Source organism: Staurois parvus, unplaced genomic scaffold, assembly GCF_062004578.1.
Source record: "Staurois parvus isolate SC_StPar_1 unplaced genomic scaffold, SC_StPar_1.0 ptg000077l, whole genome shotgun sequence".
Classification (NCBI taxonomy): domain Eukaryota; kingdom Metazoa; phylum Chordata; class Amphibia; order Anura; family Ranidae; genus Staurois; species Staurois parvus.
This window is the reverse complement of record NW_028317873.1, coordinates 2,985,001-2,998,764: the sequence shown is the minus strand read 5'-3', so window position 1 is coordinate 2,998,764 and position 13,764 is coordinate 2,985,001. Positions and strand designations below refer to the sequence as shown.

General features: G+C 43.2%; 2 protein-coding genes across 2 annotated transcripts in view; one reads left to right on the top strand and one right to left on the bottom strand.

The window, feature by feature from the left end:
- TEX10 (testis expressed 10) overlaps nucleotides 1-13,764 on the bottom strand; it is a 128,804-nt gene that overhangs the window by 114,084 nt on the left and 956 nt on the right. The window lies entirely within an intron of this gene.
- Nucleotides 496-13,624, top strand: LOC149469282 (uncharacterized). Its single transcript, XM_089669427.1, has 2 exons — nucleotides 496-2,259; nucleotides 13,607-13,624. The coding sequence occupies exons 1-2, from the start codon at nucleotides 496-498 to the stop codon at nucleotides 13,622-13,624; spliced, it is 1,782 nt and encodes a 593-aa protein (XP_089525553.1).

Sequence of the window (13,764 nt, the reverse complement as noted above, 5' to 3'; positions counted from 1 at the left end):
GGGGGTATAAAAGTTGTGAAGTGAGTGTAAAATCTAAAGGTGGGCCATCATCAGGGTGAGACTCAGCAAATAATTGTTCTAATATGTCTAAGGCGTCTGAGTCAGATGGGGTTGAGGGGTTGATATTGTCTGTGTCAGGTGAAATGGCTGTAGGCTGAGTTTTTTTGGATTGAATGTGAAAGAATCTTTTTAAGGTGAGATTGCGTATAAATTTATTCAGGTCTTTGAATAGTGTGAATAAGTTGGGTGGGGAAGTTGGGGCAAAGTTTAGACCGTGATTGAGCAGAGAGATTTCAGTTTGTGATAGTTGATGGTTGGATAAGTTGAAGATTTTTACAGTTTGCGGTGTTTGTGTTTGGTGTGTGTTGCGGTGTTTATTTCGTCCCCCCCTACAGCCTCTGTGTGTTTTCTTTTTCCGTGGGGGGGATTTTGACCTAAAAAAGACGGTGAGGTGTTGGTGGGGGAGTGGTGAGCAGAAATGAGAGTGGGGTTAAGATGATTGTTCGAAATCGGAAGGCCAAGGGTGATGACAGTATGGGCATCGGTGGATGGGGATATGGGTTGAGGGGTGTTTGTGTGGGTGATGGGAATCTGAGTGCCATTAGGTGTGGTGTCACCAGTTATGGGTATAGGGGTGGTGATGGTCTGAGGTATATTTATAGGGTTTTTTTGTTGTTGGTTTGTGGATCCATTACCACTTTATCAAACAATAAGGACATTATTATCAAGCCCGCCGATAAAGGCGGCGGCATTGTACTTCTTAATACCACTGACTACATAGACGAAGCCCTCAGACTCCTCTCAGACACATCCACGTATACCAAATTAACTAAAGACCCACTACCCGAATTCAAACAGGACGCACTACTACTAACGAACACAGCCTTACTTGATGGTGTCATCACCAAGCAGGAAGCCTCTTTTCTATCTAAAGACTTCTACAACACCCCGTATTTTTACTTTCTCCCCAAAGTACACAAAAATCCAAATAATCCACCAGGAAGACCAATCGTAGCGGCCACAGGGAGCATTACCAGCGGTTTCTCCCAATATATCGACCACTTCCTACAACCCCTTGCACAGGCTCAACACTCATATATCCGGGACAGCGGACACTTGCTAGAATTACTCCAAACATACTCCTGGGAACCCGACTATTGTTGGGTCTCGTTAGATGTCTGCTCCCTATACACCTCGATACCCCATGATGTAGGCATCACCGCCATCCAGCATTATCTATCCTTGGATCCATCACTCAACCCCAAACAATCTTCCTTTATAGTAGACGCCACCTCATTTTGCCTCAAACACAATTACTTCACATTCAACCACGATTTCTACTTACAAACTCAAGGTACAGCCATGGGAGCCAACTTTGCACCCTCATATGCCAACTTGACTATGAGTTTCTGGGAGGACAAACACATATGGCACAACAATCCCTTTGCCGCCCACATCATCTTTTACGGCCGTTACATAGATGACATTATCGTCATCTGGGATGGACCAATATCACACGTAGACCAGTTCGTAACCCATTGCAATTCAAATCCTTTTGGACTGTCCTTCACCTCCACTCACCACAAACATACTCTTGTATTCCTAGATCTCGAATTATACCATGACAATCTCCAAATATTAACAAAAAACCACTTCAAACCCGTATCTGGCAACTCATACCTCCACTTCAACAGCTGCCACCACCCCAAATGGATCCAAAATATACCTAAAGGACAATTCTGTCGTCTCAGACAAAACTGCACCACAGATTCAGATTACAATCTCCAGAGTGACATTCTAATAAAGAAATTCCTAGACAAAGGTTACCCACACAAGCTAGTAGATGAGGCCCACTCCTTCTACCACAAGGGTAGACCCCAAACACACAATAACTCAGAGCCTCCCAACCAGGTCAGATTTATAACCAAATTCCACAACAACTTTCACAAAATGGAGTCTATCATCAATAGACATTGGCCGATACTACTACAGGATCCACATTTAATAGACATCTTAGATAAAAAACCAAAATACACCTACCGCAAAGCCATCAACCTTAAAAACAAGATTGCCCCCAGCAAATACAACCCACCCACCAACACACTCAACACAATCTGCCTCATACCCATTGTCGGCATGTATAGATGCAACAAAGCGCTATGCAAAACTTGCCAATTCGTTAAACACGGACAAAAAAACTTCACCACAAAAGGAAAAACCTATTCATTCAAAGAATTTTACAACTGCTCCACTGATCATGTGATCTATTGTATATCCTGCCCTTGCGGCCTCCTATATGTGGGACGAACCATCAGACCCCTCCGCGCCAGGTTTGGCGAGCACAGACGTCTTATTGAAGATGGTAAAGACAAACATAGCGTCCCCCGCCACTTCCTTGAATATCACCAAAAATCCACTGATGGCCTACAAGTATGGGTCTTAGAATCCATACACAACAATCTCTCTGAGTCTGATCGTTTCAAAAAACTCTGTTCACAAGAAACTTATTGGATATTTACATTAGATACATTGTCCCCAGGCGGACTCAACGAGGAATTAGACATTAACACTATACTATAAACACTACAATCTCCCATTCACAGCCACTCAACACTCACAATGATACTTCCCCCCCCCCCCCCCTTTCTTTATAATTTTTTTTTTTTTTTTTTTTTAATCGAATTTTTTAATCGAATTTTTTAATCAAATTTTTTATCGAATTTTTTTTTTTTTTTTTTTTTTTTTTTTTTTTTTTTATCCAATTTTTAGTTTATTATTTATAACCTTTTGTTCATTATTTATATTTTATTCTATTTTTTACAATTTTTTACAATGTAATTTACTTTTTATAATGTCATCTGCATGTATTATTACCAATATGTTTATCATCTTGCAATCATGCTGTATTACCACTAAATATCTGCTCACTACTGTTACATAATTGATGTGCCAGTGCTGCAAGGTGAACATTTTACCCCACTAATCTCCCAGAACATAATTTTTTTTTTTTTTTTTTTTTTTCTTTCGTCTTCCGTTTTCTTATTTATTACATCCTCTCTTTTTTCCATTTGGTTTCCTTTTACCCCCCAGTTAACATCCATGACTTTACACTATTCACCTGACAGCAATGGTCAATCACTGGTTAATTGGTTAATTGATCAATTAGACTCACGTTCCCTATATATTCACCCCTGTTCATCCACTTCCCCCTGCTTGAAAAAGGAGTGCACTTCCGCCTTCCACGGCCAGTGCATGCTCCGAAACGCGTCGCAGTGCACCCTGGGATCTGACGTCATCACGGCCACGCCGCCGCTACGTTCCAGCGTGCGTTCCATCCGGCTTTGAGGGAGGACGTGCATGAAGGCTGGCCTCACCACTGTTCCCCCTCCAGCCACCACGCTGTTCCAGCCGAGAGCTGACCTCCCCACATCGCAGAGAGATGACGGCTCTTCACCCGGGTTACCACCCCACCGTTAACTATTGTTAACCACGGTTTTTATGCTTATGATTACTTCACACATGTGAGTGTTTCTACATTTAGACTTGAATTAAAAGACTTATTGCACTTAGAGGCGCTTCTCTCCTTTTTCTCATCTACAGAAGGTGCAATCATTCACAAATGGAAGAAACACAAAACAAGTGTCAGTCTCCCTAGGTCTGGTGCACCATGCAAGATCTCACCTTGTGGAGTGTCAATGATCATGAGAACAGTGAGGAATCATCCCAGAACTACACAGGAGGATCTTGTCAATGATCTCCAGGCAGCTGGGACCACAGTCACCAAGAAAACAATTGGTAACACACTACGCCGACAAGGATTGAAATCCTGCAGTGACCAAAAGATCCCTCTGCACAAGAAAGCACATGTCCAGGCCCATCTGCATCATTCAGATATTCAGTAGCAAACTTCAGAGGAGGACTGGTTGAAAGTGTTGTGGTCAGATGAGACCAAAATCGAGCTCTTTGGCATCAACTCAACTCGCCGTGTTTGGAGGAGGAGGAATGTTGCCTATAACCCCAAGAACACCATCCCAACTGTGAAACATGGTGGTGGAAACATTCTGCTTTGGGGGTGTTTTTCTGCTAAGGGGATGTCCTAACCTAACATTTAGTATAGTGGTGCACTGAAATGAAAATTCTGGTGCTGAAACCAATACCAAAAATTCAGAATGCACGTGGCCGAAAACTAAACCCAAACATCTGTGTATGTGGGGGTGGGAAGGCTCCAAATTATTTTCTATTTCTATTTTTATTTTTTTTAACTTATGGTTTTATTGCTATAACATAGGGTACCAATAGTTCCCTATGTGATAGCATAAAAGTAACAAGTCCTCTTTATAGGTAGGAGAGGGGGGGGGGGGGGGCAGAGTGTGCAAGTTGGGGGCAGGAGAGGAGCAGTGTATACAGAGAGGCTCCCTCACTGGATGTCACTATATATCAGTGTTGGTATTTAAATGTAATTACCGGCTATTTTTTTCCTTCACTATAGCTCAGAGAATGAGTGGTCACTTTCCCAGGAACTAAAGGGCGGGGTCACTGGGTATTGTCACTGGGTGACCCCACCCCTTTGTTTTCTTTAGTCCCCCAAGAATGACAGCTATAGTAAAAGGAAAAAAAAGCTGGTAATTACATTTAAAAAAAAACGACATTGTTTTTAAATGCAATCGCCAGCTTTATTTTGGCATCTTGCCAAATAAAGATTTTGATTATCTTGGAATGAACAAAGTCAAAGCTTTATTGGGTTAAAAACCACAAAAGTATTCCATCATAACAGCAAACATTACATGTTTAGCAAAAAATCCACGCCATTCACATATGAACTGTGAGCACTGAACTATGTTTAACCACTTGAGCACCTGAGGATTTACCCCCCTTAATGACCAGGCCTTTTTTTTGCTGTTTAGCGCTGCACTAATTCAACTGATAATTGCGCGGTCATGCAATGCTGTACCCAAACGAAATTTACGTCCTTTTTTTCACACAAATAGAGCTTTCTTTTGGTGGTATTTTATCACCTGTGCGCTTTTTATTTTTTGCGCTATAAACAAAAAAAACACAAAAATTTTGAAAAAAAACAATATTTTCTACTTTCAGCTATAAAAAATATATCGTAAACTCAAAGTTAGTCATAAATTTAAGCCAAAATGTATTCTGCTACATGTTTTTGGTAAAAAAAATCCCGTGCATTAGCGGGCAAACTGGCGCTATCTGGGAGGGGCGCTAACACTATCGGAAGTCACCAGTGACACTTATACAGTGATCAGTAAAAATCTATTCACTGTAATCAATGACACTGGTGACAGGGCAGTGAAGGGGTTAACGGGGGGGGAGAGATTAAGGGGTTAAATGGGATTACTGGTGTACTAGCGGGCAATCTGGCGCTATCTGGGAGGGGCGCTAACACTATCGGAAGTCGCCAGCGACACTGATACAGTGATCAGTAAAAATCGGTTCACTGATCAGTGACACTGGTGACAGGGCAGTGAAGGGGTTAACTGGGGGGGGGGGGGCGATCAAGGGGTTAAATGTGACCTAGGTGTGTTCTGTTAGTGTAGTGCTTTGTACTCACTTTTAATGTGTCTTCTTCTCTGTCTGGAACGGAATGTGTCCAGGCAGAGAAGAATGACAGCATATCCTGTCCTGTGTAAACTTCAACACAGGACAGGATAGGACAGGGACCGATCATCTGATTTCAGCCAGACATCACTGGCTGAAATCGAATGATTGATCCCTTCGGGATCAAATCGTGTCACCCGCGGGTCGGCGGGAGCGCGCGCGCCCCCTGCCGGCGAGAACGCGGAACCCGTTTGTGGTTTTGCGCCTGAGTGCCGCCCTGCACACGTATATATACAGTGGCAGGGTGGCAAGCGGTTAATCAGTTGGAGGTCCTTCCAGACCTCTCAAAAGGAGCTGCAGTGAAGGTGTTTACACCCCGTTCACATCAAACCCGACTTTGAAATCGTGCGACTTACAGTGAAGTTGTATGATTTCAAAGTCGGTGACTTGCCGATTTCAGGTGCAATTTGCAAGACATCTGACACAGATGTCTATGCAAATCGCACCAAAAGCAGCCAAGTCGGAACCGCACCGATACTATTTTGTTAACGGTTAATATTTTGTTAACGGTCATATATGGAATAGGGACACTTAAAACCATACAATACCTGGAGTTCAGCTTTAACCACTTCCCGCCCAACCGCAATCTTCTGCTGCTGGGCGGCAGCTACAGGCACAGTGACGTACCCGTATGTCAATCTGGCTGTACCAACACAGGGGGGCGCTGCGCTCCCCAACCGCGACTGCTGTGTCTAGCCAGCACAGCAGAATGAAGATCACGATGAACGGAACCAGGTGATCATCACTACGTGATCACAATGTAAGCAAACTGTTATGAATCAATCTCATTTGTAACAGCTCTGCTTCTCTTCCTAGTGAGCTGTGATTGGCCTACAGTTGTCACATGATACATGGGTCCAATTACAGCACCCCGTACCATGTGACCAGCTCCAGCCAATCACAGATCACTATCGAGCTGTCAAAAACTTAACTCATTGATGACAGTTCATGAATGAGTTAAAATTCATGACAGCAAGCTTTGCATTGCAGGAGAAAGGATCTTTATTTCTCCTGCAAAGCAAAGTGTAAAAAAAAAATAATCCCTGGTCACCCCCCCCCCCGCACACACACACAGTAGTACAATGTTACTATGGTAACATTGTACTATTCTGATAAAAGTTTTTTTTTTTTTTTTAACTTTCAAAAATGGTGAAAAAAAAAATAAAATAAAAAACACGATATTGAGAATGTTTTTTTTTTTCATTTTTTAAGGTTTTTTTTAAGCTACTTGCCAACTGCTTACCCGAATGTTGCGGGCAAGCAGTAACATAATCTTGCGTTGCTTCCTATTTTGGGATGTGAACGCGTCTGCGCCCCCCGCTGTCCCCCCCCCCCCCCCCCGGTCAGTCCAGGGAGGGAGGAGAGAACGCAGCACAGAGTAAAAGCACGACATTTTTACACACACACGGTCAATTAGCACCTTTGATCGCCCCGTCACCCAGCCAGTGCCATTAGTACAGTGTCAGTATATAGAATTTTTCCCTGATCACTGTATTCCTGCCACTAGTGACATCAGATAGCGTCAGGGTCAGTTAGCGTGAGATTGTCCGCACACTATCGCACTTACGCTATAGGTCGCTGATCACCGCCATTACCAGTATAGTGTTTGTACAGATCAATATATTGATCATGAACAGAACTATAAAGTGCTTCCTTGGTATAGTGTCCCCAAAAACGCAGTGTTAGCACGATCAGTCCCATTTGCTACTAGCGTTTAGGCCCTCAGCTGTTTTTCAGAGAAGATTTGTACCAAAATGATTGTGGGCCAAGGCAATTTATACGCACAATACATAGCCGCCCACCCAAATTCAGCTCTTGTCAGACAATTCGCATGGAAACCTATCACGGTTTCTGAATTTAATACTTTTTTAGATTTACATTCAACATGGGCATTACAAAAAAGAATGAATTGCGGTCATATTGGTCCACAGACCCCATTCATCATATGCCCGTGTTCTCTGCTGTTACATATATGTCCAACATGGACCAGCAATGTACTGGTACGTCACTAGACTTTGAGTAGTTATACCGGGATGATGCCCACAGCTACAGGCATCATCCTGGTATAGTTTTTTTTCAGCTGGTGGTAAGCTTTCATTTAAAAGCAATCCTAGTGGCCAGTTAGCTGCTGAATTGTTTTTACAATCAGTGGGAAGGAACATCCACCCCTCCTGCCGCCTTCCACTGTTTTCTTGGGCTTTCCTGTCCCACAGGGGAATCCAAGAATGCAGCTGGCAGATCCGCTGGCTGACTATAGAGCTGATCAGAGACCAGAATGACTTCAATCATCTCTATAGCCTAAGAAATCGGAAGCTACGAGCATTTAATTACTTCAGTTTCGCAGGATATAAACAGCACCATTTGTAAATTGGGAAAGTATCTGATCACACCGATCTTGTGTTGATTAGATAATGTATGGGCAGAGGAGATATCCAGAGTCTGATAGACCCCAGATTTCTCAAATAGAATATATGACAATGCCCATTGAAGTTATAGGGGATATTTGCATTCCCTGTGATAGCATTAAAAGCGATTAAAAAAAAAGAAAAATGAAAAGGGACAGTGTAAAAATAATAAAAAAAAAAAATGCACCATTGACTCACTACGCGCGCAAGCGTTGACCCTGTGACGTAAACAGTGGTTGCACCATGCATGTGAGGTATCAACCGTGAAGGTCAGATCAAGGGCAGTAATTCTAGCACTAGACCTCCTGTGTAAATATAAATTGTGACCTGTAAAGGTTTTTAAAGCATCGCCTATCGATAATAAAAATGTATGTACTTTGCCACTGCACTGGCATATGCAAATTTAAAGCATGTCATGTTTGGTATCTATTTATTCGGCGTAACATCATCTTTTATGATTTATCAAACAATTGGGTAATATATTGTGTTTTTGTGCATTAAAATTCCAAAAAGTATATTTTCCCCAAAAGATTTGCATTTGAAAAATCCCTGCGCAAATGTGTGACGTAAAAAATTTCAACACCCACCGTTTTATTCTCTAGGGCCTCTGCTGTAACCACTTCCAGTCCGGACACTTTCACCCCCTTCCTGTCCAGGCCAATTTTCAGCTTTCAGCGCTATCACACTTTGAATGACAATTGCGCGGTCATGCAACACTGTACCCATATGAATTTTTTAGCATTTTTTTTTAGACAGATAAAGCTTTATTTTGGTGGTATTTATTCACCACTGGGATTTTTTTTTCTATGTAAATTAAAAAGTCCAAAAATTTTGAAAAAGTGTTTTTCTTATAAAATTTTGCAAATAAATAATATTGCATCATAAATCTTGGCCAAAATGTATTCCGTTATATTTTTAGTAAAACAAAAAAAAAAATAACCCAAATAAGTTTATAACCAAAATTATAATTTTTAAACTTTTTTTATATTATTTTTTCTTTATTATTTTTTTTTTTACATACTGTCACCCTAGCAGTACAGTGTCACCATGGTGACACTGTCATACTTGTGGGGGGTGATGAAAATTTTTTTTTTTTTTTACACTGATTGCGTTTACACCCATAAAGGATGTAAAAGCAATCATTTCTCCTTTTCTCTAGCTGCATTCTTGCAGCCATTGAGAACTACTGAGTGAGCTGTGATTGGTCACAGCTTGTCATCACATGGTACAAGGCTGTTGTGAATAGCCTTGTACCATGTGACCTCTGTGATCATTCACAGATTTCACGCGTAGTAAGCAATGATGTCACAAGTGACATCTTGCTTACTACTTTGCATGTGATCACTGATTGGCCAATCAGCGATCACATGATCGGGACCTTGTAGAGAGGTCCCGCCCGACGATCAGTGTTCCACTGTGTCCGGAGGACACAGCGGGCACCGGATCCCAGGGGGCGCGCACAAGAAGGGTGCGGGGAGGCCGTTTATAAATGGCCACCCGATCCTGCACTGCCACCGTCTAGCTGTTTATATGCATGGGCCGGACGGGAGGTGGTTAAAAGAAAAAAAATTATGTTTGGGCGTTCAAAGTAATTTTCTAGAAAAAAAAAAAAAAACTTTGTTCATCTGAACAAAAAGTGTCAGAAAAGGCTTGGGAGTGGGTGATGTGGGGCATACGTTTCTAATGATGGCTCTGAAATGCCAGGATAGTAGCAGCAACCTCTTTTTTGGAAAGTACACTGCAAGCTATTTGCTAAGAGGCACGGTGAGTATTTTGCAGATCTCATTTATTGCCACGTTTTTGGAAAACGAAGAAAGAAAACAAAATTTTTTTTTTCTTTTTCAAAACCCTGCTGCAAAATTGATATCTGTAAAATACTCGCCATGCCTCTTCTCAAATTCCTTGGGGTGTCTACTTTCCAAAAAGGGGTCATTTTGGGGGGTGTTTGTACTATCCTGGCATTTTAGAGTCTCCGAAACTGTGATGGGTAGTGGGGAAGTGATATGAGGAAATGTGCTCTTTGAAAGCCTAGAGGTGGTCATTGGGGGCCTGTATGTAGCTAGGCTGCCAAAAAGTCTCTCACATGTGGTATTGCCGTACGCAGAAGAATGTGTTTAGGGGTGTTATTCCCCATATATCCATGAGCAATATATCATTAACCACTTGCCGACTGCAGATAGCCAAATGACAGCTACACTGCGGCCAGCCAGTTCTGGGAGGGTGTCATATGACATCCTCCCAGAACTTGCCCTCCCGCGCGCCCCCCCCGGGGGGTGCATACCCGGTGATTTCTGTGATCACTGTGTCTTAAGGACTCAGCTGATCATGTGACGTGGTAAAAGACCAATCACAGCAGCCTTTTACCACGTGATCAGCCATGTCCAATGACACAGCAGATCACCGCTAAATGCAGTTGCCGGTTATCGGCTGCAGTTTCCTCTCACTGTCACAGCGTGAGGAACGTACTGCCGGTAACCGGCAATTGTCAGAGGAGGGATTGACACCGATCATCAGTACCCTGATGATCAGTGCCCACCAGTGCCACCCATCTGTGCCCAGCAGCGCTGCCCACAAGTGCCCATTAGTGCCACCCACAAGTGCCCATCATTGTTGCATATCAGTGCCAGCTCATCAATGCCGCCTGATCAGTGCCGCCTATTAACGCAAAGCAGTGATGGAGAAAAATTACCTGTTTGCAACATTTTATAATAGAAACAAAGGAAAAAATTTTTTATTCAAAATTTGTGCTCTTTTTTTGTTTATAGTGCAAAAAAAAAAAAAACACCCAGCAGCGAGTAAATACCACAAAAAGAAAGCTCTATTTATGAGAAAAAAAAGATAACAATGCCATATGGGTACAGTGTTGCATGACCGCGCAATTGTCACTGAAAGTGCGACAGCGCTGAAAGCTGAAAATTGGCCTGGGCAGGAAGGGGGTATAAGTGCCCGGTAGGCAAATGGTTAAAGTGACAACTTTGTGTGGAAAAAAAATTTACTTTTCAATACATTTGTGGAAAAAAAATAAAATGTTCCATGGACTCAACATGCCTCTCTGCAAAATACCGGGGGTCTCTAATTTCCAAAAAGGGGTCATTTGGGAGGAGGGGGGGGGGTTGTACTACCCTGGAATTCTGGCACCTCAAGAAATGTAATAGGCAGTCAGAGAGTAAAAAGCTGCGTAAATTCCAATATATATATATACACACCATAGTTTGTAGACGGTATAACTTTTACACAAGCCATTTAATATACACGTATTGAGATTATTTTTTACCAGACATGTAGCAGAATACATTTTGGCCTAAATTTATGACTAACTTTGTGTTTATTGGATATCGTTTACAACCAAAAGTGAAAAATATATTTTTTTTCAAAATGTTTTGTCTTTTTGTGTTTATAGCGCAAAAAGTAAAAGCCGCAGAGGTGATCAAATACCACCAAAAAAAGCTCCATTTGTGTGAAAAAAAAGGCCAGAAATTTAGTTTGGGTACAACATTAAATGACCGCGCAATTAACAGTTGAAATAGCGCAGTGTCGAACAGCAAAAAATGGCCTGGTCATGAAGGGGGGTAAATCCTTAGAGGGGCAAGTGGTTAAAACCCAACTCCAGCAAGAACAAAACTATACCTTGTGGTGGGAACGTGCAGCACTGCAAGGGTTAAAGTGGAACTAAAGGCAAAACTTTTGGAGATGGATTAGTACACTTGTCAGTTTTTCTTTGCTGTGCACCCGTCAGGGAGATTCACCCTCTCTCTATTTATCCTGTTTACCATTATCATTGAAAGTGAAAATAAAAGAAAATTCCAAATTTTGTGCTGTCCCCAGAAAAGTAATGGAGGGAAAATCTTCCAATGGGGACACTAGTTTGGGTGAATAGGGGGACCACTAGGGATTCCCTTCAAGGAGAAGTACAGCCAAAGCTGTACTTGTACTGTTGATCACAGGAGGGCAGTTCGCTCTGCACTCCTGTGTACCACTTTCAGCTGACAACGGGCTAAAGTCTGCTGTGGGCTGATGTCACTCAGCCAGTCCAGGCTGGGGAAAGATCACCACTTTAAAGTTGGGATCCACTCCAGTCTTAAGCGGCACCTGGCCCAGCCTGTCAGCGAGCCTGAGCCAGCCCCTCACTCCCCCTCCATAGCCCAGCGCTCCAGGGAGTGCGGTGAGAGAGCAGAGAGTGGTGATTGACAGTCACTGCTCTCTGCTGACAGCAGTGGTGAGAACTCAGTCATGTGATTGCTGACTTCTCACACTAACCCCTGGTTCACATATATGCGGCCGTGCGGGCCGTGTTTGGCGCAGGCACAAGAGCCCACTCATTTGAATGGACTCCCGTGCCCTGTAGGGAAGAAGTCCCTGCACTTCTGAAAACGCAGCGCGCATGGGAACCTCGGTTCCCAGTACGGTTGCGTTTTCCAGTGTTGGCGGCGTGCCATTCCTCTGTGTGGGTGGTGCAGCTGCACGAATTTTCGTGCGGATCCGCACATATGTGAACCTAGCCTTAGAGCCAACAGGGGGACCGATCCTGCATCCACCTAAGAAAGTATGATTTGGGTGGAAAAAAAACCCAACATACAGTAATACCTCGGTTTACGAATTTAACTCGTTCTGCAGGACATTTCGTATATCGAAAAATTTGTAAACCGAAACGCTGTTTCCCATAGGAAAGCACTGAAAACCAATTAATCCGTTCTGAAGGTCATAAAAACAGTAAATGCTACTAAAATGTCGCATGAGTTATTTTATTAATTCATGCGGTATTTTAGTAGTGACAACCATGTGTTAATGTTTCAGCCGTCAACGGGGTTCCCCATTCTCATTCACATGGGGGGGGGGCCGGGATCTGGGGGCCCCCTTGTTAAAGGGGGCTTCTAGATTCCGATAAGCCCCCTGCCTGCAGACCCCCCACAACCACCAGCCAGAGTTGTGGGGAAGAGGCCCTTGTTCCCATCAACATGAGGACAAGGTGCTTTGGGGGGGGGCCTGCACCAAAGCACACCCCCATGTGGAGGGCATGTGGTCTGGTATGGTTCAGAAGGGGAGGGTGCTCACTCGTCCCCCCCTCTTTCCTGACATGCTGGGCTGCAGAGTTGTGGGGAAGAGGCCCTTGTTCCCATCAACATGGGGACAAGGTGCTTTGGGGGGGGGGGGGGGGGCCTGCACCAAAGCACACCCCCACGTGGAGGGCATGTGGTTCCCCCCCCCCCCCTTTCCTGACATGCCGGGCTGCATTCTCAGATAATGGTCTGGTACGGATTTTGGGGGGGGAACCCCCATGCCATTTTTTAAAAAAAAAATTGGCGTGGGAGTTCCCCTTAAAATCCTTACCAGACCCGAAGGGCTTGGTATGGATGGGAGGGGGGGGGACCCCATGCAGTTTTTTAAATAATTTTTTTAATTACCGGCAATTCTTTTACATCAGCTGTCAGGTGCCAGTTTTTAAATGTAATTACCGCTTTTGTTTTCCTCACTATACAGTAGTTCAGAAATTCAGCTGTCACTTTCCCCTCCAGCTAACAGAAAGTTTCTTTTAGTTTATTACCCCAAGTTAAAAGAAACAATGTTTCCTTTCTGTTTCTTAAAAGATACAAAGTTTCCGTTAACTTCGGGTAAAATGACAGCGAATGCTGTGAGCTATAGTGAAGAAAAAAAAAAAGCCGGCAATTGCATTTCAAAATCAGCACCGACATACACTTCGTATTGTGAAAACAATTCATAAACCGATGTATTATTTTCAATGGAT